Source organism: Cyanistes caeruleus, chromosome Z (genome assembly GCF_971803275.1).
Source record: "Cyanistes caeruleus chromosome Z, bCyaCae1.hap1.1, whole genome shotgun sequence".
In the NCBI taxonomy this organism is placed as follows: domain Eukaryota; kingdom Metazoa; phylum Chordata; class Aves; order Passeriformes; family Paridae; genus Cyanistes; species Cyanistes caeruleus.
In genome coordinates, this window is record NC_141732.1 from 72,471,589 (window position 1) to 72,493,855 (window position 22,267).

Consider the following 22,267-nt stretch of genomic DNA (forward strand, 5'->3'; position numbering starts at 1 on the left):
AGGCTCTGCAGACACCACCCAAGTTAGCAGACTAGAGGCTTCTCTACTTTTTTAAGCACTAGAAGGGCAAGACTGTGGGAGGACAGAGCTGCATGAGGAACAGCATGTTTGGAGCTTGTTTTGGAGCTCTCAGAAACCAAAACATCTGTTCACCTTGGTAGCCAGCCTTCTTGGGATCATTCTCTGTGTGTCTGTCCCAGTAACCAGGAACTGTTTCAGCAGAAACATCAACTTCACAGACTCACTGCTGCTTAGCATTGTCTTTGAGAAGGCCTGAATTCCTTCATTCTTATTGCTCCAAATCCTCTCTTCTCACCCTGTCCTTTGGCATCACCTGTGCTGCAGAAGCTTCCCACTAACAAACATAAAGGTGGATAATTGGGCTGCTAGTGCCCAGCTTGCTGACCTGGAATATGCTGTTTGAAGACAGCAAGGTCTACTCACTGTGTTTTGGGTAAACACTCTCCCACTCTTTTCAGCCACCTGGGCTGCAGAAGGGGAACATGAGGCACTTGAAAGGGTTCCCCTTGGTATGGGAGAGATGTCAGAATCAAGACAAGTTTGGCTGTCTGTGTTTTGCTTCTTCTCCCATCCCAGCTGGAGAGGGGTGTTGCAGATGGGATGTTACCCTTCTGTTAGTCACAAAGGAGGGTGTGGCAGAAAACTCAGTCTCAAAAGTCAGCCAGTTTAGCTCAAACTGGATCAGTCCCTGCTGCTTAACTGGATGTAGGGCAATCCTTCAGCTTCCCATGTGCTTGGAGACTGCGCCAGGGAGCTCACCATGTCCAGGAATGCATATAGGTTGTTGCTGCTGTCTTAGGGGCTCCCAGAGTTTGTAGACAAATCCATCTTTTCAGTGGTGGCAGGCTTATTTGAGCATGTCCATTTAAATTGCTGGGTCTGCCCTGCTGGTGGCTGCTGAGTTTCGTTCAGGAGCTTGCCCAGTTGCTGTGACCTTTGTGACACTGTGACCATGGTGTTGGCCCTGCTGACACATGGTGAGTCCTGTGAATCTCCCCCCTGGTTCACTAGGAGGGACCTGAAGTACTGGAGCATCCTGATGAGAGGAGGGGTGCTGTGCAGGAGCCCATAGGGATACCATGGGACAAAGACTTGTGTTACATTGTCCCGAGAGGAGAGAAGAGGTTCTGTGTATACGTAGTGAGGATCAAAAATTTAAAAGTCCAGGGAGAAGCAGCAGCTCTGGCATACAGCCCTAAGCTTTGGCAGAAAATCATTCTTTGTGTCTATTAATATGTGACATTCCAGCCCAAAGTGTTGTCCCTCGCTCCCTGGCCAAAATACAGTTTACTTTGGCCTTAACTCCTGCGTGTTAGGGCTTTCTGTCTAAGCTGGGGCTCCATGACCCTGCTGAAGACATAATGCTTGATTGACTTGTTCTCTTGCAGTATACTTGTCCTAAGTATCCTGTGTGTGGCTGCAGGCAAAATGCTGCAGCTGGCCAAGTGCTCCTGGGTGGAAGGGACCAGAGCCCCTTGTCAGCATGATTCTGACCCATGTGATGTGGAAAGAGTGAGGGAAGAGCCTCCATGATGCCAGTAATTTTCTGTTGTAGTCAAGGGGAAATGGATCCTCTAGTTTTGACAGGTAGAGCCACAGGTCTGTAACCTGGTGTGCTGCATGGAGCAGCATGTCATGCTTACACCACAGCTCTCCTGTGCTGAGACACAGGTGAATGGGCAGAGTCCCTTGCTCTGCTGGCTGGGAGGTATGTGTCACAGCTGTGCAGTGCCATCTTCCTCTTGTCACCTCTGTCTGCTCTGGTCTCTCTGAGGAGATTGAGGTTGCCTGGACAGCCCTCAGAAGGGCTTAGCAGGTAGAGGCAGTGTGTGTGGCTTGGGAACAGGTCATGATGTGGAAAAGAGGGGAGGCAAAGCCTGTTTGAGCGTCAGCCCCAAGCATTAGGGAATTACCAGTCAGAAGAGCAGCCTGCAGAGGATCTGTGTGTACACAGATCATATGCCTGACTTGCACTGTCCACAGTCAGGAACTGGCCAAGCCTGTGGGCCCTACATGCCTTAGCTGATGCCAGTTGACTGTAGCCATGCTTAGAAGTCATTTTGTGTCTCCCAGGAATCTGTACACCTTGGAGAGTAAAACCAGGAAGAGGCACAGCCTGGGGGGGCATGTCTGGCTGTACCCAAAGGCAGCTTAGCTGGCAGACGTCTTGCCTGTGGATCTGAGCTGTGGCAGTGTTGGGTAACCCTCCCACAGCCAGCAGGGTCAGGCTGATAAAGAGAATGGGTTTGCCTGGAAGGCAGCCTCGGAGTCTGGAGGAAGCCCTCCCCTAGCATTGCTCCTTATCTTGGCTGCACTCCCAGCCTGCCTCTGCCCCTTCTCCACACAATGGACTTGAGCTAGTGCTGTCACCTCTGCCCTCTGGGTGCTGCAGGGGTCAAGGGCACTGGCATTGCCAGGCCAGGCTCCCTGCCCAGTTTGTTGGCTTGCAGGGTCTGGGTCATTTCTCGTTTTGCTCACACACTCCCTTCGTGCATGGGGCTGTCACAGAAATTAGTCAGGAGGGGGTGAATCACAGAGGAATGAGTCAGTGGGAAGCAGAAGGAAGGTGCTTGTGCAGGACAGGGTTTTAAGGGAGCCCAAGGGTCTGGCAGCTTATGCTGAGTCCCTGGGAGATGGGCTGTGGATGCCAGAGGAGAACTGGGAAAGCTGAAGGGCTTAGTAAGTGGAGGCAATGCCTGTGCCTTGGGAACAGGACAGGATCTTAGCTACATGCTGAACTCCAGCCATGGGTACACTGCTGTCCTGGAAAGGCTAGGGGCATCTTTGGTGCTGAAGTTTTCCAAAAAAGAGCACTGCAAGGGAGCAGTGCAGGGAACAGGTATGCCTGCCTTCAGTGAATCAGGAGGATCTTCATCCCCACACAGGCGGTGGGGTGTCCAGCCAGCTCTAGGTAAGCTGAGCAAGTCTCTGTACTGGTCAGATCCTGCCCAGTTTTCTGAGAGAGCAGATGCAGGATGGTAAAATGTGTGATACTTGTTGGGGCAGAGAATGATAAAAAAATAGCTCTGGATTGAGTGAAGACAGCATGGAGGAAAAGCTGGGATGGACATAATACACTGGAGATTTGGGGACATGGGTGCTTCTTGACTCCAAAACCCCTTGTGTGACCTGGGCTCTGCTGCATACCCTTGAAGGTATTGCAAGGCTGTTTCTCTCATCAAGGAACCTGCTCTGGACTGCTGGGTCTCCGTCTAGCACAGCTGGCCTCTGCTGAGTTGGACTGCTTATTGTCCTTCTCATCACTCCTGAGACAGGCCCCTCATGGGCATGGTGGAGGCAGCCTTGGTATCAGAGCTATAGCAGCACAACCGAAGCTCTCTGTGTCTGGGGCAAACTTCTTGGAGCAGGTACTTGGGAATTCTGTCTTGGAATAATGTAGGTGTTTTGCAGCAGGCACTGGTATTACTACCAGCCAGAGCAAGGATCAGATACTTGAACAAAAGCAGCTCCTACTGATCTCAGGTTGAGATGAGTCTCTTTTTTCAACATCCCTAAGGTATGCAGGTGCAGGTACTCCTTGGTGGCACCCTTGGCTGGGCAGAATGGAGCCCAACAGGTTCCAACAGTCTCCAGAGATGAGTTGGAGCTCTGGCTTCTTGTGTGCTGCAGTGGGCAGAAGCTGAGAGTGGTAGGCTTGTGCAGCAGCAGGAGGGAGGCAGTGAAGGGAGCTCTCACTGCTGCTGCAAGCTGTGGGTTTGCAGTGAAGCTGCAGCTTGGCTCCCTTGGGAGGTGCTCAGGAGCAGGATGAGAAGCAATGGGACACAAGGAAAATTCCAGTTAGACACTAGGAAAAATATTTCCCTGCAAGGCAATTAGAATCTGGAGTAGGGCCCAGAGGAAGGAGGCAGTTTCTACACTTGGTGACTTTGAGCTCCTGGCATGGGGCAAACTCCAAGCGATTTATTTGAACTTAGCCCTGCTGTTAGCATGACTGGACCCAAACCCTCTGAGGTCCCTTCTCACTGTTGTTCCTCAGTTCTGCAGTTCTCAGGTTGCTTGGCAATGTCACATCTCATGGACTGTTGGGTTGACCAGCTTGGAGGCACATAGAGGGCTCAGGGTCTTGTTCTGTCTGTCCCCTTGTCACTTGGACTTATCTGTATGGTATTAGCAGTGGTGGGAGATGGAGGCACTGCCTTTGGAGCATTGCTCAGCTCATTCACTTGCCCCAGCCTCTCTTAGCTGGAGCACCCATCTCTCTGTAATCTGTATTATTTCCTTTCCACACGAGCACAAGAAACCAGTGGGCAGTGAAACACAGGATGTAAAGCATCCTCCTTGCTTTGCTGGAAGAACAGAGCTGTGATGTGTCGGGGCTTGCTGGTGTTTTTGGAAGGCTCATGAGGATGCTGGACTCCAGTCCTCCAGATGCAAAATTTCTTTCCTGTGGTGCCTGTCCCAGAGATAGTGGTGGTTGGAAGGGAAGTCAGTGGTAGCTTTTTCAAAGGTTCCAGCTGCTTGACCATCCTCAGCAGATGGACGCTGAGATGAGCCCAAAGGAGTGTCTGGAAAGAATTATTTACTCACAGTACTTTCTGTTTCTTTGCCAGCCTTTTATTCTCATGGTTGTTCTTTTCCTGATCCTGTTCTTCTGCAAGGCTGGCTGCTGGCAATCTTATGAGCCTTGTCTTCAGGAACAACTTTGCTGTGTGATTTATTGTGTCTCGGAGCTTTGACCTGGTGTCTGATGTTGCAGAAGCCCATGTCTGGTGTGTAAGTGTTCAGAGGGTGTTTACAGTGTTTGGCCCATCCTGTCTGCAAGAGTAATGAACCAGAGCAAAGGGGTCTGCTTGTAGCCTTGGCTCCTGGGTTAAGCTGACCTGCAGCAGTAGCTACATCTGCTTTCTCATCTGGCAGAGGCTGGGTGGATGTTCAGGCTCCCTTTATGTGTGTTTTCAAGGTCTAGAACATTCTCATAAACCGTGTTAGTCCCCAATCCCTTCTAAAGTTGCTCCTTTCAGCTTTTCCTTTGGGCTTGTTTACACTGGCCTGCCATTGCTGTGCACTCTGCTCTCCCTTCCTAAGCAGTCCACACAAAACTCTCAATGCTGCTCTGAATGTGCTGGCTTTACTTGGATATCCCCGTTGAAGCATCCCCTACACTTTGGGAGCAGCAGGATCTGGTGGTTTGGGTTAAGAGGTCCCTGAGGTCTGTGTTCCCATCTGCCAGAGCAAGTGCTGTATGGCAGGGGATGAACTGGGTTCTGGTAGGCCATGGAGAGCTCTTAGGGCCCTCACAGGCTCTGCCTCCTTAGGAGGGTCAGGTCTAGAGGGACATCTGTGTCCTCAGGGCATGAATCAACCACCAGGTTGAAGATGTTTTGACTTAGCTGCCTCTGCTCTCTGTGGGACCCCAGGGGTGGTTTAGTCTGTGTGGACAAGGAGGTTTGCAGTTTCACGGGGTGTAAGAGGAGCTGGACTGTGTCTCCTGCTGCCCTTCATATGGACACACCTACAGTCCCTCTTACCCCATGTTTCCCTTCTTAAAGCCTTCTGCTCTCATGTGTTTGCCTTCATTATGGACAGCAGTGTGAATGTTTGCATTACAGTTGTGGCACCCTTTTACTAAGTCCACTAGGGTGTTTCACCTTCAGTCCTACAGGAAAGAGACGTTTTTGTTTTCTATGACAAGGTGCAGGACATTAAATTTGTGGTGGAAATACTCCTTCCCTGCAGTAGCCCTGATTGTGTCCATCTTCTTAAAATCAAAGATGGACAAAGCCTCACCCTTATGGCCCAAATACCTGCCCAGCACAGGTCATGTGCTAGACTGGCCTGTGCTAGACTTGAGCCTTACTAAATCGCAGCTGGAAAAGCATGAGTTGTATGGGTGTGCACAGCTGTGTGTGTGGTATCTCCTCCCCCTGTGCCACGTACATGTCTAGTACAGGGAGTGGAAAAGATGCTGAATGTCCCTACAGCTGCTGCAGCCTTATCTGCAGGCTGCAGCTTGGTAACCAAGCAGGAGGCCCGAGTGCCTGTGCTCAAGCACCTCCCTTGGAGGACTCTTACAGTAAAAGGAAGTGTATTGCAAGAGGGCTTGCGGTGGGGAGGGGCAGTTCCCACGGGGCAAATGCTGCAGTGCACAATCCTTGCTGCCCTCCCCATTGCAAGCCATTTGCTTACCCCCTCTTCCAATGTGTAGCTTTGACACCCGGAGCTGATCAGAGCAATTCAGCATCCCTGGGACTTCCTCCACTGCCCTGAAGTGCCTGGTGACTGTTTGGGGAGGTACGGAAAGGTGATGGTGCCGTGAGTCTGTCGGGTGTCAGGAACTCGTCAGGGGAGTGTGTGCAAGGAGGCTTGGGCTGGTGGGGCTGTGGGTGTGTGGCAGTCGGGAATGGGAGGAACCTGGGGTAGGTTAAGGTGTGAACTGCAGCAATCAGGAGGCAACAGAGCACAGGTAAGAGCTAGGGGCTTGCCTTGGGGGTTCATGGAAACAGGACAGGGTCTGATGGTGGTTGAGGATGGGCTAGGATTGAAGAGGAGCACACTTGAAGAGATACAGAGCCCAGCTGCCATGTGAAGGATGTGGGGAAGGGGCAGTGTGCTGCATCTGGGTTTAGGCTACAGGGCATGACAGTACAGAAGGAGCTAGCTTGGTAAGCAGGCTTTGGAAGATGCCTGTGGTGACGCAGAAGAGATGGCAGAGCTGGGAGCAAGAGGGCTGCCATCACCTGCTGATTTCTGTGCTATCTTCTCCCAGCTTGCAAAACATCACCCTAGCACTGGAGCTCCCTATCAGAGGCTCTTGTTTCTGTACCTAGCTAATAGTACTGGAAAAGGGGCTGGGCTGTTCAGGTTGCATGTCCAGATCATGCTTCCCATGGTGCACAGCCCAGGACAGGGAGCTGACAGGATGGGAGTTGCTGTAACTTGTTTTACCACTGGAGTTGGGTTAAGCAGGTTCGTAGTATGCAGTTTGCACAGCTTCTGGCAGAGACACCAACTGCAGAGTGTTGTTCTTCCTCTTGGGAGATCAGATAAAATGGTGCTAAAATTTGTAGGTTGCTTAGAATGGTGAGGGCCTCATCCAGATTGGGTCTGGGGAATGCCTCCCTTGGACAAACATCCTTATTGAACTTGAAATGTGGCAGAGCATTGGTGCCCTGGTCATAGCCAGAGACCTTGGGTGTCATGCAAGTGCAGACCAGAAGTGGTCCCTGCCCTTGGCCAGATCCACTTGCCTTCTCCAAGCCATTCTATGACTGGCTGCACAGGCATATGACTTAGTAATCACATGGTGGAAAATTTTCCATTGGTTTCATCTGGCATCGAGCTCTGGACTGGACCAGCCTGTCTGTGGGGTCATCAGTGACTGAGGTCCCATGGGCCTGTCCCTCGGGCCACCACCCCTGGAGAGAGACAGGAGGGCTGGAAGGGAGCTGGCTGACATGTCCCTGTGCCTAGGTGGCCAGGGGCTTGCTTTCACATTCTTGCCTCAAGGTGACTGCTGAGGCCACTGTGCTGCCCCAAGTCCAATGCCATGGGGCTCCCCAGGGCTTGCAGGTGCGGTGCTGGCTGCACCTTCCCCTGTGCAGCAGCTACCCCGAGGTGGAAAGACACAGCTTTTTATGATGTGGAGCCAGCACAGAGGAATTTGCTGCTTGTGGACAGCTGTTGTCCTGGGCCTGGCTCGTGTCCTCCAGCACTTCTCACCTAGCGCTGCCTATGGAAGGGGAATGGGGGCTTGCCCACCCTCGACTCCCTGTGCCAGGCAAGTGGGTGCCACCTCGGGCTAGTGGGGGTGAATAGCTGCGGTGGAGCCTAGCAGCATCCTGCTGCCTCTGCAGGGATCCTCTTGGGCAGCGGAGAGTTTTCCCCACCCCCAGCTCTGCCGCTGCCTCTTTGTTTTCTGGCAGAAGCCTCTGTGCCTTTTCATTGCCGTTGAGGCGCCGAGCAGGAGCGTACATGTGCCGCGTGTGCGTCTCGCCGGGAATGTGATGCGGGCTGGGAATCCTGCCGGGCCAGGCATCTCCCCTGCAGGGCAGCGGAGGCCAAACAGCAGCTTCAGGGGTCTCCTTCCCATGGACTGTTCCTCCGGTCGAGCAAGGCTTCGAGGCAGCTGGCCTCCCGCACAAAACCCTCTTTTGCATTGACAGCGCTTCTGCACCTTGCCACAAGTCGAGTAAGTTGGATGGGAAGGGGCCGGTCCTCAGCTGGGCACTCGGGCTCTCCGCTGTGGTCCCCCCTCGCTCCCGCTGGGAAGGCACCTGAGATTAAAGCAGCGCCAAAGGCTATGGAGCTGGATACAGCGGTGGCTGAGGATTGCTTGTGCTGCGCCTGCCTTTCCATGTATTTGATCTCTCGACTTCCAGCGGGGACTGAATTCCTGTGCTGAATTCTGGGCTCGGCTCTTGTGAAAGGATCCAATTATTTTAGAGCTTTGAGCATCTCCATTTGCTGCCCATATTTGCGGCGCGCTGGCTGGAATTCCAAGTGATTAACGTGGCTGTGACATCCCTCCTAGGGGTGTTATCTTTGCTCGCTGTCCCCCACCGCCCCCCTCTTCCTCCTCCGGCAGCAAGCGAGCAAGACAGGCAGGCAGAGACAAAGGTCTGTCCTCAACCTGGGCTGTCCTCCCCGTAAGCGGCTGCTGCATGGGATTTCCCTGCCCTGCCTGCTGCAGGTTTCCTGGGCTCCCGGTCGAACACTGGAGCTGGGCGGCCGTGGGCTGTAGAGGTTTGAACCTGCTGGGCTGGGTGGGCAGGGGGTGCTGCCGGCCTTGGAGAGCTGCCCGATTGTCCTGCCGGATTTTAAGCTGCTTTTCATTCTTTGCGCTTTCCTGGGAAGAGGGGCAGCCGTGCGTGGAGGGGAGGTTGGCGGGGAGGGGGTTGGAAGTGGGGGAAAGCTTTGCACAGGTGGCTGTCGCATAGTGAGATCTGTCTGCAGACCCTGTAAACCCCCCCTTCCCAGCCACAGGCTATTGTCAGCATCGCCGTCTGCAAGCCAGGCACCTGGGAAAGGTGTGTGGAGGCGATCTGTACCAGGACAAGGGGCATCAGAGGGAGAAGGGGTAAGTCACTGGGCTGGGAGCTCTGCTCCGGCTCCCCCAGCTCCCAGGAGAGGTTTCATTGTATTATCCTGACTTGGCCGAGCAGAAGGGCTCAGTCCCTGCAGCACCTGTGTGTGGTGCTAGGGCTGGGGAGGCACTGCATGTTGTTGGGCAGACCTCAGCCCTTGAGGAGGCTGCTGCAGCTTGGAGCCCCAGCAAGATGCACTGCAGAGAGGGCTGCTCTGTCCCTAGGGACTTGTGCACCTGGCCAGTGCTGCCTCCCATGGGATGGGAGGGAGCAGCAGCACCTCATGGACACGGTGCTGTGGGCACAGGGAGGTGTTGGGTCTAATCTCTTTCTGTGTCTGGTGGTTTCTAGGAGCTTACACTCATGACATGGGTGATACCTCTTGCCCCATCCTTCCGCTCTGGTGTCAGGCTTCCTCCTCACTACTAGCAGGGGTTAGCACTGAATGAGGCTCTGCAGCTGCATAAATCTGGCATGGCAGGAGGCCTCCTGAGGAGCCTTGAGAGCAACACTTGCCCTTGCAGTGGGACACGGAAACTCCCTTCCTATGTATCCTCTCCCTCTCCTTCTTTCTTCCTCTTGTTTCCACCAAGCGTGGGCTCCTTCCTCCCCAACCTGAATTCCAGGATAGTGCCTGAGCCATGGCCAGTGGTCATTTTTTCGCTTCAGGCACAGCTTGCTCCTCTAGCTTCTCCCTTGTCATCTCCCTGGGACTGCCACCTACAGTGCTGGAGTAGTCCCCAGCCTCATGTGTCTGTCTGTCTTCTGATGGTGAGATGCCTGATCTGTCAGACTGTGCAGGAACCCTTCTCTGGTGGCAGCATTGCTGTTAGTGTTGCCATCCTTCAGGGCTATGAGAGAAACTTTCTGCCTGCTGGCACTTCACAAGCTCTGCTCTTAGCCTGAGCCAGGGAGCTCCTGGGTTTGTGCTCATACTGCTTAGATTTCCTTCCTTCTCCTTGGGTTCAGGTAGGACCAATAGAGTTGTGATTTATCCTCTAGACAGTCTGTTTCCAGCAGTTTCTGTTGCCTCTTCTCTTGCCTTATACTCTGCTTGTTCTGAGGATGATTATTTTCCCTCTTGTAATGATGGCACTTCTTCCTGGCTGTTCAGGTTCATGCTTCATCCCCAGTGAGGCCACCAGTGTCTCTCCATAGCACTTCCTAGGAAAGGAAGCAGGAGAGAAGGCAGCAGCAAAAGCCACTTAGGGGTTGGTTTGGGGTTTATTGTGGTCTAAATAGTGCAAGGACCCCTTTTGGCCCTGACAACCACCAGGCTGGTGCTCTGTCCCAGGCAGCAGTGCCCAGGTCAAAGCCTCTTGTCTCCTGGCCATGTGTCCCTTTTGACTGTCTGGCAGTGCTGCCGTGGAAAGCCACTGGATCCCCCCAGGACAAGTGTGGCAGCTTTGGGCCAGATCTTTCTCTCTCCCTTGCAGTGGTGCTGGGCTACCAGCCCTGCTAGGCTCCCAAGGGCTCTGCCTCATGACAGATAGCCTCCCTGCTCCACACTCATCCTGCTTCCTCTCTGGCTGGCACAGTACAGCCCGAACAGCAGCAGATCCTTTTGCAGGCTGCAGCCCGGCATGTGGTACCACTGCTGCATTGCCCAGCCAGGGACCTGTCCTCACCCACCATCCTGCTCTGTTGCCTCCAGACTGAGACCATGGTCTCTTAATCCTGGTTTCCCCCTGGATGTGCTAATAGGAATGGAACCACCAGGTAAGCCAAGTCCCCAACCCCTCCAGGCCTGGCTGTGTTATTCCACATCAGAATACAGTGTTTCTGCCCCAGTGCCTGGGACACGCTCACTCTCTGCAGGTCATTTGGCACTGGCTATTTCTTGGGTGTTGAAGCATGGTGCCCCTTCCCTAGACAAAAAAAACAGAGGAAAGCTGTGCCTGGCATAGCTCCACATCTAGGTGCTGGGAGATCTTGGCAAAAGCACAGGGCCCTGCCTGTTTTCTGGGCAATGAGGGGACCTTGGCAGGAGTAGGGCAGAGAGTGGAAGAGCTCTGTCTGGGCTTCCCTCAAGGGGCAAAGCTTTTGGAGTCCTATCTTAGAGCAGCAGCACAGACAGAAATGCTGTAACAAAAAAAAAACAGCGTCAGGTTGGCTTAGGAGGAGCCAAACCCTTGGTGTGGGCACATGGAGCCCCCCCATGTGCTGTTTCCAGAGGGATGGTACTTGTGCTGCTCAGCTGAGCTAGTGAAGGCCTGGACTTGGCTCTGTCCATCCATGTGGCCAGAATTAGGGCTTCTGGCTCAAGGAGAGAAGACAGAGGTGACCAGGTGGTTTCTCTCTGTGCGTGCTTGGAGTGCAGGAGGCCATGGTCCCAGGGTTGCTGTTCCCCTCTGTGGGGAGATGGTGGGCTCCCTTGCTGCTGTCAGAGTCTGAGCTCTGCTGTGAGCTGGATGGGCTGTCAGCAGGGAGGAGCTTGGCACTGCCAAGAGACCCTCCCTGGGATACAGCCCCTTGCATCTCAAGGAAGGTGAGAAGCAGAGCTACACCCCAGCTGTTCCCATCCCACACTGATGGGCATTCCTCCAGAAGGATGTTCAAGGAGATATTAGGGTGTACTTGGAGGCACTTTGGGTGATACTTTCCTGTCCCTGCCATGAGCCCATCGTTTTCCAGCACAATGCTTCAAGCAACAGTATCTGGGCTGGGCAAAAAGTGGTGTAGCCCTGTGTTCTAGCCATGTGTTCTAGTGGCTGGTGCTGGCAGTGCCTGATGACTGGTGTTGAGAGCTCAGCTGGGATGGATTTGTGTGCTAGCAGGTCAGCTTGTCCTTATACATCCATTCTCCTGAAAGAAAGCTGCTGCTGGGGAGAAAATGGCTGTGACTTCAGAGGGACATGGGGAAGAGAATGGAAGGTGAAACTGTGTGTTTGTTCTGGCATGGACACACTCTTTCTTCTCTGCATCAGGCTGATTCTTGCTGTTGGTTGCTGATTTTGCTTCCCAGTGGTTGATAGTGCCACACAAGTCATGGTACAAGTCTCCTTCAGATATGGAGGAGGGAAACAGGAACCTTCCAGGCAGGCAGAGCACAGCATGTTACTACTTCAGCATCCACCCACAGCTGAGAGCATTCACTTGCTTTCCTACCTGCTTTGGTGCAGGCCTCATGGGGTGCCAGGAAGAGCGGATCTTTCCAAAAAGCTTTTGTTTGGACCCAAGGTTTGTTACACTGCAGCACTGATTTCCCCTGCTGCAAATGGTCCTTGGGTGTGACTGACCTCAACAGGTCCTGTTCTGGCTGGTTGCTGGCAGTGCCCTCCCCAGCAGTGGTGGTGCCTTTTGAGCTGTTCAGCTCACGGGGACTGGTCATGGCCGCCTGTAATATCAAATCTTATTGGAAATGTAGAGAAAGAACAGCCTGTTTTCTGGGGCAGGAGAGGTCAGGCAGCAAGCACAGCTGATGCTGCCTTCCCATGTGCAAGTTGCAGGCATGCAGAATTTGCCAGACCAGGATGCCACTTCAGGGGATTGCACTTGAGTGTTGCTGCCTCTGAGCATCCATTTGGGGTTTTTGTTCATCTGCCTGGCCCTGCTGTTTCCAGCCTTCAGAGCAGTACTCACTGCTGGTTTGGGGTGCCCAGACAGTGACTGCCTGTTGGATGGGTGCTGCAGTGATCCCCCATTTAAGGGATGCATGAGGAGGGTGGTGAGGAGGGCATGATCCCCAGGGATAGGAACAATTTCCACCTTTAGCTGGAGGTGCCTGGGCTGGTGAAGCCCATGAGCTTCCTCTGCCACAGAGGTGCTGAGGGTGAAGCTGCCCAAGGGCCCTTGCACACTCTGAAGGTGTTGCACCATGAGCTGCTGCTTCAGCTGACTTTTCTCTATGCCCTCTTCCAGGCATCAAAGCTGCAGTGCCCATGGGTTGTGACCACAGGGGAGTTGTGTTGCATCTGCAAATCTCTGCTGTACATCAAGAGCACATCTGAACAGGTGAGTGCTGTGCACATGAAAGGATTGCTGTCTTTGTGCTGGGAAAATCTGGTGGGGGGCCATCATGGCTCAGGGCTGTCAGGCTCCTCATTTCTGCCTTCCCTGACAGGCATCTCTTAATGGAAGAAAACAATTCCAAGCTCTTCTCCTTATCTGTGGGGCTGGAAAGTGTCCTGTGCTGTGGGTGGAAGGGGGAGGAGGTGAACATGAGACCAGGAGCTAGCTGGAGGCCCAGAGCTTGCTGCAGTGTCTTGGAAAGCAAGGCATGAAATGGTTGCCAGAAAGAAAGAGGAATCTGTTCCTATGCATGGGGTTTCATACAGGAAAGCATGCAAAAGGGATGTAAAATCAAGCCAGGTATGAGAGTTCATGGCTTAGCTTAAAATATTTGTGGTTTAAATGGAAATCAAGGTGTTAGCACTGCCTGAGGTGGATGAGATGTATGTGGCCTTTGATTTGGGAGGTTGGGAAAGACTGAGCCTAAATGCTGCCTTCTCTGCCTGTCTGACCCTGCAGACAGGAAGCACCCTCCTACTCTTCTTCCAGGAAGCATCTGAATCACCCCAGCCCTGCATCCCCCCCTTTCCTTCCCCTCAGAGCCACTGTGGACACTGAAGAGCTGGAGAGGACATTGCGGAGGTTCGGAGGCACACCGTGATGGTGGGAGCCATTCCACGGCAGCCACGCCGCTTCTGGGGGGTGCCTGACTGGCAGGTGTCTTCAGCTAATTGTGCCAACGACCGCCTGCTGCAGGGCAGGGAGGTTAATCCGGAGCAAAGCAGGGTCCTGATGCAGAGGGGTAAGTGTGGGGAGCAGCCAGGACAGGCTGCAGTGTTGTGGGCCACACAGAGGGGTTGAGGTTAGCAGGGACATATGGAGGTTATCTGGAGTCCCACCTAGAGTCATTGCCCATGACTTTGTCCTGATGACTTCTGGATATCTCCAAGGATGAAGATTCCACAACCTCTGTAGGTAACTGGTTATAGTGCTCAGTCATGGTAAAACAAAATGGTTTTTCTGATATTCAGAGGGAACCTTTTATTTATATATCTAGATATCTAGATAAGATTTCACTGGGCTTCTCCAGGCTGAACAGTCCCAGCTCTCATAGCCTTTCCTCACAGGAAAGATGCTCCATTCCATTAATTTGTTTAGTGTCCCTCTTTTGCACTCTCTCAGATGTGTCCTCACCAGCGCTGAGCAGAGAGGGAGGATCAGTTCTCTCAACCTGCTGTTAATGCTGTGCCTGGTGCACTACTGTTCTTCTTTGCTGCAAGGGCACATTGCTGGCTCATTGGTGCCCACCAGGACCCCCAGGGCCTTTTCTGCTCTGCTGCTTTTCAGCCAGTCAGTCTCCAACACATCCTTGTTGCATGGTTATACATTTTATCGCTCCTTTTAAACAGACTCCCTGGTCTCAAGCACCCTGGCCTGCCATTTTCCCATCCACACGCCAGTAGGGTCAAAACAGCATAAAGAGAGCCTCACTCTCCACATAGCCTTGATCCACCTGGAGAACAAATTTCCCTGTTGCTCACTTGCCCCTAAGCCCTTGCTCCACAAGATCGGGCGCTGCTGCAAAGACAGGCAAAAGGCAGAGCTGCCAGGCACGGGCAGTTTGTCCTCAGTGTGCTGGTGACTTCCCCTGCATCTCCTCAGCTCTTGCAACCATTTCAGTATTTTTCATGCCTGAAATGAACCAACATGTGGACAGGATTCTCACAACTCTCAAACTGGACTAAAAATCAAAAGTGAGGCACCATGCTGCACAGAGAAGGGCAGGCCCTTGGAGCTGGCAGGAGTGGGTGGATGGTGACCCTGCTACTTCCCAGCTGCTGACTGAAACGCTGGAGATGCCTGGTCTAATCTGGCAGAGATAACAGGGATGTTAGGCCAGGTTCCTGTCCCCGCCATGGGGCTGGCACCAGCCCTGCCTCATTCACTGCACGTGGCCAGGACAGGTCGTCTTGGCCACTGAGAATGCTGCTGCTGTTGCCCAAAGGGATGATTACAGTTCTGAGCCCCTGGGACTGGTCTGACCTGCCTGACTCCTGAGCTCCACAACAGTACAAGCGTGTCCCTGGCAGAGGGCAGCCCTCTTCCTCCCCACCTGCCCAGACTTGTCCACAGGAGTCTCCAGTCTGTCTAGAGACTTCTCTCCTTGCCCAGACCAGGAAGGAAGTACTGAACCTGCAGGTGGGTGATGCCTCAGGGTTTCCCAGAAAGCCATATTAGCCTCTTTCTTCTTCCTGTCCCTGGAGAGGGAGGTTCAAGGGGGCTGTGTGAGGAGCCATGTCCCAGTGGGTCCCTTGTAGCCAGAAGCCTGGATGAGAATGGAGATACTGGACTGACACTCATCCTTCTGCTCTTTTTTTTTTCCAGATGCTGTGCTGCAGAGCACCTCGTAGTAGAGGGCTCACACAGAGATCCTGAGTGAGAGAGGGCCCAGCTCACACCCCCTGCCCTTGCACCCTGACCTGTGGCACTTTACAGTCCCCCTCCTGCTGCTGCATGGGCTCCACTGGGAGTCCCAGCAAGTGAGGCTCCATGCGGCACATCCACACAGAGACGTGTCTGCCCCCGGAGCGCAGCACAGACCCCAGCCTGTCCCGGCCCAGCGGGGAGACACCCTTGGAGCCTTCCTCACAGTGCTGCACCCACCGCAGCATCCTCATGGGCTACAATGAGACAGAGATCAAGCGCCAGAAGGTGTACCAAGTGTCCATCTTCTCCCACCTCTCCAGCTCTTCTGAGAGCACGGAGCAGCGGGCAGGCACCCGGCCAGCTGTCAAGAGGGGATACCCCGAGCAACGAACTCTGGAGGGGGGTCGAGATCCAAAAAGAACTCACTGGGGTGACAAGGGGGTGGATGGGGGCCCTGGGCAGCCTTCCCTGGATGATGATGAAACCTTTGAGGATGGTCTGCTGGTGGAGGAGCTCTCCCTTTGTGGCTCTGCCCAGCACTTCTCCCACAGTGGGCTGCGGGTGGTGGAGCATCGCTGTGAGGGCAGCCCTAGCCACAGCCCCAAGGCCAGCAGGGAGGACAAGTTGCAGGATGTCTCCTCCTCCTCCTCCACCTCCTCCTCCACCTCCTCCTCCACCTCCTGCTCCACCTCCTCCTCCTCCTCCACCTCCTCCTCCTCCTCCTCCTCCTGGCCCCAGCACATTGCTTGCAGTACTTTGCACATGAGAGACAGTTGTCCTGTCTCATCAGGGGATCAGCCCATAGACTATGGAGAGAATGGGGAGCCGGCAAGTGGCCACAATGTACTTCACCTTGAATTGCACAGTATTGCACAAACAACCCAGGTGGACCCGGGTGGGAAGAGAGAGAAGCCAGGGAGCAGCCCATCTCACACCAGTAGGGCTAGCAGAGAAGCAGAAGGGCCAGTGGTGGCCAATGGGTGCAGGGAGTCCCCCGTGCCGCAGACAGTGCTCAGCCCTGAGCCCAGCAACTTGAGCTCACAGGAGATGACACCCTGTGGGAGCAGCCAGCTCAGCAGCACCTGCCCAGCCAAAAGGAAGTTGCTGCCTGCTGGTGAGGCTATGGCTGACTCCTGCTCTGAGGATGAGAGCCTGTCCCCACCAGCAAGGAAGAAGAGGGTCCTGCCATGCCATCCTGTGCCCACAGCCTGCCGCAGCACGGATGCTAAGGGAGCTCCATTCTGGAATCACCTGCTTCCTGCAGCCAAGGTAAGCATTGCTTATGTGGGGAAGTAAGGAATAGCCTGAGCTCAGGACTGTGGTTGTGGGCAGTGTGGTCCACTGTGGCACCATGCCCTGTCCTGTCCCTGAGTTGCAGTACTGGTGTGAACAAGGCAGCAGCTGACAGTCAGCCCTGGCACACATGGTCTGTTTTAACAAGCTCTTGACATCTTGTAGTCACTGGATCCTCTGCATGCAACTGGCTTTTTCTCCTGGAGAGCCTTGATTGGACAGGAGATAACCTCTGTGTGGCAGTGAGAGCTGGACATGTCTTGAAGCCACATTTGGTGTCTGATGGCTTCATGTTAAGCTATGAAATACCAGCAAGCTTGGGAAGAGCAGCTGGCCACTGCCTGCCTGATGAGGAGGAAGGCAGATGTGTGGGGTGGCTTGAACTCCTGGCCATGATGCCCATGAGAGCAAGAGTCTGCAGGCAGTGGGAGTGAACATGCTTTGACCAAGGAGGCCAGTGCTTGTGCAGAGATGCCACTGGCTTTTCTGCCATTTTGAGATGCCTGTTGCATGTGCCCAAGGTGACAGCAAAGGGGCAGACCCCTGAGGTTTGCAACCCCCATAGCAGCTCAGGAGGTGCCTCCAATTTCTCCTTTCTTACCTTGCCCTTCTTATTAGCCCCCTGCCCTCACCCTGTCCTGCCAGGTGAGGCTGCAGCAGGCTCAGGCCAGATCTGGCACCTTCTTTCTCTGGGGCATCCCAAGGTGTGGGGACCCACAGGAAATGATGTCAGAGCTACCCTGGCTTCTTGCTGCTTGGAGCTGGGACACAACATCCATGGCACACATCTCCATCCCTGCCTGTCTTTTTGGTAACTGTCCCCCAGCCCTGTCCATGCAGAGTGAAGCCCTCCAGCAGCTTCCCTGGGTTTTCCCACCCAGTCATGTCAGCCAGGTCCATCATCCCTTTGTGTTGTGCTGCCCTTTGTGTGGCTTCCAGAAGGGAAAGCCCCTGAAAAAGGGACATCTTTAAAAGGAGGCTAAAATGTGACTGTGACTGTAGGATCCTAGCTGTGGGTAGGGGTGGGCAACACACCCTTCTGCCTGGTGGCACTGCTGAGGACTTTGCATGAATCATCGGGGGACAGAACTTTTCCAGGGCTGGTCAGGGAGTGTCCTTGTAGGTGTCACCAATCCCTGTGAGGTGTGAGGGGGTGTCATTGTGTGTCTCTGTCTACAGGTGTCTTGTCACTGGGGCTGCTCCTGAGACCTGCTTTGTAAAGAGGGAACAGTGTGTTGTACTTTGGGTACCAATACCCTTATTCCCATCTGAGCCACTTTGGGGTTTGGGCAGCCCCATGTCCCCACCAGATGCCACAGTCCTCGTACTGCCCTGCTGGCCACCCCTCCAGAGGCTGCTGATGGCTGCCCAAGGAGCCTGTTCCGTGTGCAGGGACCCAAATGGGAATATGGGGCAGGGCAAGGGCAGTGGCACCTCCCAGGGGTGCACGGGCCTTTGTTGCTGCCCTAACACGGTTCTCCATTTTGTGTCCCCTCCAGAGCTCTTCAGAGTGCACCACAGTTGGGAGGAGGCTGAAGAGTGGGCTGCGCCTCAAATCGTGAGTCTCCTGTCAGCCTAGTGGGATGGACATGGGGGTGCAGGGTGCCTGCCCACCTCAGTAGCCTGAAGCCCCATGGGAGGTTCAGGTTGTGTTGAGTCCTCTTCCTGCCCCGGCCCAGGTATCTTCTTTCCACAAGACCACAGACTGGGGCAGGGGCTTTCTTCTTCCCCTGGGATGTAGGAAAGTGGGTTCAACCTCTAGCAAAGGTACAGGGGACCTAGAGAGAGATCCAAACTCCCAGGGATATGAACACCCCAGGGCTGTGTGCTCTTCAGTTCAACACCTGCCTTCTCTCCTCACTCCAAGGCGACATCTCCGAACCAGCCTCCGGAGGGGCACCAGGTCCCCTACAGCGCCCTGGGCCACCACCACTGTCAGCCATGCTCTGCTGGGCAACTTTGAGGTAATGGTGCCCATCTGCTGGGGGGAGGTGGGTGCCAGGGGCTCCACACAGGGAGCTGCACACAGGGAGCTCCACTCAGTGATGAGTGTGAGAGGCTGAACCTGATGGGGAGCCCTGGTTGATTGTCCCCAGAAGGCCTGGCGTGCCACACAGCCATGGCTCAGCCAGCAGATCCTTGGGTGGAACCTGCTGAGATAGGTGCAATGAGGCTGAGCTGAGGCACTCTTGCTGCTCATCTCCCTGTTAGATGGTTGGTGCTATCCCAGCAGTTCAGGGTGGGTCGGTCTCAGAGTGAGGTCAAGCAGGCATGCAGTCACTTGGGTGCGGTGAATTTGGGAATGACTTCACCTGGAGCATTGAGGCAGGGGGTAGGGCTGGTGTTTGAGATTCCCTAACGCTTCCCTCCCCTCTCAGGAGTCCATCCTGAAGGGGTGCTTTGCACCATCAGGGAGGATCGAGGGTTTCACGGCAGAGATCGGTGCCAGTGGCTCCTACTGTCCCCAGCATGTCACCCTGCCTGTCGACGTCACCTACTTCGATATCTCTGAACACAGCGCACCCTCGCCTTTCCTGGTACATGGATGTGGGGGAGCTGTGGGGGGCTGTACCCTGGCACCCTGGGGCAGCCGCTCAACGCTTGCTGTGCTCAACCTGTGCTTGTTGATATGGCTGCCTGTGCCAGGAGCAGTTTTTAACCCAAAAAAGCAAAAAGGGAAAGAAGAGGCCCTGCTGCTTCATGGTTGTCATTGTCATCACCTCTCTTGTCACCACCTCTCTGTTGCTGCTCTTGTTTGGAGAGGGGCTGAGCTGGGGGTCTTCTTGCTGACTTGTGCCAAGTGTTCCCAGTGAGGGAGTCACAGGCCTAGGCTGGTTCCCAACTGGGCTCTCTCTTGGCTTTCTCCCTCTCTCACACATTGTTTATTTTGCCCCAGGGAGTGATTGACTTGGAGGCCTTGGGAAAGAAGGGGTACAGTGTCCCCAAAGCTGGAACCATCCAAGTGGTGAGTCATTCCCTGGCCTGTGGGGATGGCTGGTTGGGCTCTGGTTGCCTTGCTTTGGGGGGGCATATGCTCCATGACATTGTTAGGTAGGGCAACAGCTGGAAAGGGTGTCTCCTGCAGGAGGTTACATGGCCACCAAGACAACATAGCAGAGGAGGGCACAGGGTGCTCTCAGGGAGACAAGGTGATGGGAGAATCAGGGAAGGAAGAGGTGGGTGAGGGTTTGGGCAGAAAAGTGTGTATGTGTAGTGGGAATGGGATGTAATTGAAGAGGAGCACAGGTGTGAAGGTGGGTGAAAAGGACTGACCTATGACACTCAGGTTAAGCCCTCTAAGACTGGTGTGGTGCTTTCTGGATCCTTGGCCCAGCAGCTTCTGCTCCCAGATGCCCCATTTCTGCCCTGCATCCTTCCCAGTCTGACCCCATTCCCCTCTGCCCCCAGACCTTATTTAATCCAAACAAGACTGTGGTGAAGATGTTCTTGGTGACATACGACTTCCAGGACATGCCGGCCAACCACATGACCTTCCTACGCCATCGCATCTTCCTGGTGCCCGTGGGGGAGGAGGAGGGGTCCACAGCGGCCCCCAGTGAACCACTGGGCACCAGCCCGCCCCGCAGGGTCCTCTGCTACCTGATGCATCTAAGGTAAAGCATGCTGGGGTGATGGGCACCTGCCCCAAGGTGACCTGGGCTCCTCTCCAACATGTCCCAAGCCTGCAAGACAGGAGAAGGGACTAGGGAGGAGGAGGGACCAGCTGGAGCTGCCACCTTGCCCAAGGGCAGCTGTCTCTGCCCCACTGAAGGCAACCAGAAGCCAAAGGGGCTTCTTTGACCGAGGGCCAAAGTAGTCAAGGGGATTGTGCTCTCACTGAAGATGCCCTGCCCTTGCCTGGGGAGCCTGAGGTCTCTCTGCCCTGCTCATCTCCACACAGGTTTCACAGCTCCAAGTCGGGGAAGATCTACCTTCATGATGACATTCGGCTGCTTTTCTCCCGCAAGTCGATCGAGGTGGATTCGGGGATCCCCTACGAACTGAAATCCTTCACAGAGATGCCGCGGAACCCCTGCTACTCACCCCGGGCCTGACCTCCTTCACCCCAGACCCCAGGGCCACTGGGGAGCCTCCAGCCCAGCACTTTGGGGAGAGATGAGTAAAGGGCCAGCACACACTGCTTTGAGATAGCACCCACCCTCCTGACCAACATGGACACCAAGCTCTGCAGCTGGGCTGGGATCACCCAGGGGGCTTCACCAAGAGGGGCAGAGGCTGAGGAGCAGCCCTGGCACTGCAGGGACATGCCCAAGCCTGCTGCTGGCACTGCTCCCAGCCTGTAGCCTTTGCTGTGGCTGAGGTGGGTGGGTGTAGAGTGAAGAGCTGGACTGGAGCTGTGAGTAAGACCACCCACACGGGCCCCAGGTCAGGGAGCAGAAAGTGTGAAAGAGTTTGTATTTATTAGTATTTATTGTTGCTGGGAGCACAGAGGAGGCTAGCGTAGAGGATCAGAGGTGCTGTGCTTGTTCTTCCCCCCAGCCCTGCCTGCACCAGGCTGCCTGTGTTCGAGCAGGGCTGTGGGGACTACGAGAATGACTAGGGACAAGGATGCCTCAGCCCATGCAAGGGAGTGTGACCCAATGTTCACACAGGGTGCAGGTCAGGGGTGTGTTAAAAGCCCTGTGACAGGCTGAGCCTCTCTGGCACCAGCTTTGCAGGGCCAGCCCAACTCCAAGCAGTTTGAGGAGGCTGCACTTATCTTCAGTCTTTTAGGGCAAGCCAGACCCCAAGAGGCCTATGGCTGTCAAGGAAGTGGCCACTGCCAGGTTCCTGAAGGTAAGAGACACAGCTGCCACGTGGATGGGGACCTGGGGCTCTTTGCAGGAATACGGGGATAGCCCTCTGGGCGAGAGCCTCCAGAGCACGTGAGCTGTGGACCTGAGAAGATTGCCAAAATAAAAGGAACCTTGCACTGTCTTCGGGTGTGGGGTGAATCCCATGCAGGAGGCAGCTTTGGGCAGGGGTCTGCCAGCAGCATGATCAGATGTGGGAGGATGGTCAGTAGCCCCAGCTTAGTCCTTGGGTAGCGGGGAAGCAACAGAGGATATCAAACTCTGGGAGCTGGGCTGGGTCCTCAGGAGCAGCAGGACTGGGAGAATCCAGACTGGGGCAGTCAGAGGGGAAGGGCCAAGAGTTAAACAAACTTGCACATTCCCAGTCTGTATCGCCCCTCTGCCCTCTAAGGGTCTCAGCAAGGCTCCCGCTGCCAGCGCAAGCTGAGGGGATACTCAGCCCTTCCATCAGAGGGAACAAAAAGGGGAGAGGCGCGACCCCATCAACTCCCACCCCTGGGGCTGAGACCCCGGCGCGGGGTGTGGGGCTGGGCCAGGACTGGGGGGTGCGGGGGTGAGGTCCTGCTCTGCCCTGCCCGGGGGCGGCCAAGGGGCTCCGGCCCTGCTGCACTGGGGTCAGGAAGCCTGAACCTGCCCCTATACTGCCCATATATTGGGGGCCTGAGCCCCCAAACGGACCCCCCTTACACCGGCGCTTGCTCCCCTCACACCGGGGCC

General features: G+C 54.8%; 1 protein-coding gene across 42 annotated transcripts in view; it reads left to right on the forward strand.

The window, feature by feature from the left end:
• The window catches only part of ATOSB (atos homolog B), a 37,930-nt gene extending 16,256 nt beyond the window's left edge, over positions 1 to 21,674 (forward strand). For 8 of the 42 annotated variants that reach the window (XM_086868141.1, XM_086868146.1, XM_086868145.1 and 5 more), the window contains 9 exons: positions 12,927 to 13,019; positions 13,617 to 13,818; positions 15,402 to 16,712; positions 18,236 to 18,294; positions 18,604 to 18,700; positions 19,115 to 19,273; positions 19,633 to 19,701; positions 20,145 to 20,350; positions 20,638 to 21,674. In XM_086868141.1, the coding sequence (XP_086724267.1) occupies positions 15,567 to 16,712; positions 18,236 to 18,294; positions 18,604 to 18,700; positions 19,115 to 19,273; positions 19,633 to 19,701; positions 20,145 to 20,350; positions 20,638 to 20,791 (1,890 nt within the window). In that variant the 5' untranslated portion in view covers positions 12,927 to 13,019; positions 13,617 to 13,818; positions 15,402 to 15,566 and the 3' untranslated portion in view covers positions 20,792 to 21,674. Of the gene's footprint in view, positions 1 to 6,003; positions 6,274 to 7,488; positions 7,760 to 7,904; positions 8,171 to 8,958; positions 12,246 to 12,926; positions 13,020 to 13,535; positions 13,819 to 15,401; positions 16,713 to 18,235; positions 18,295 to 18,603; positions 18,701 to 19,114; positions 19,274 to 19,632; positions 19,702 to 20,144; positions 20,351 to 20,637 lie in introns of those variants that run through there. The other 34 variants (XM_086868142.1, XM_086868156.1, XM_086868158.1 and 31 more) reach the window with 16 other exon arrangements.
• Positions 21,675 to 22,267: the final 593 nt, after the last annotated feature.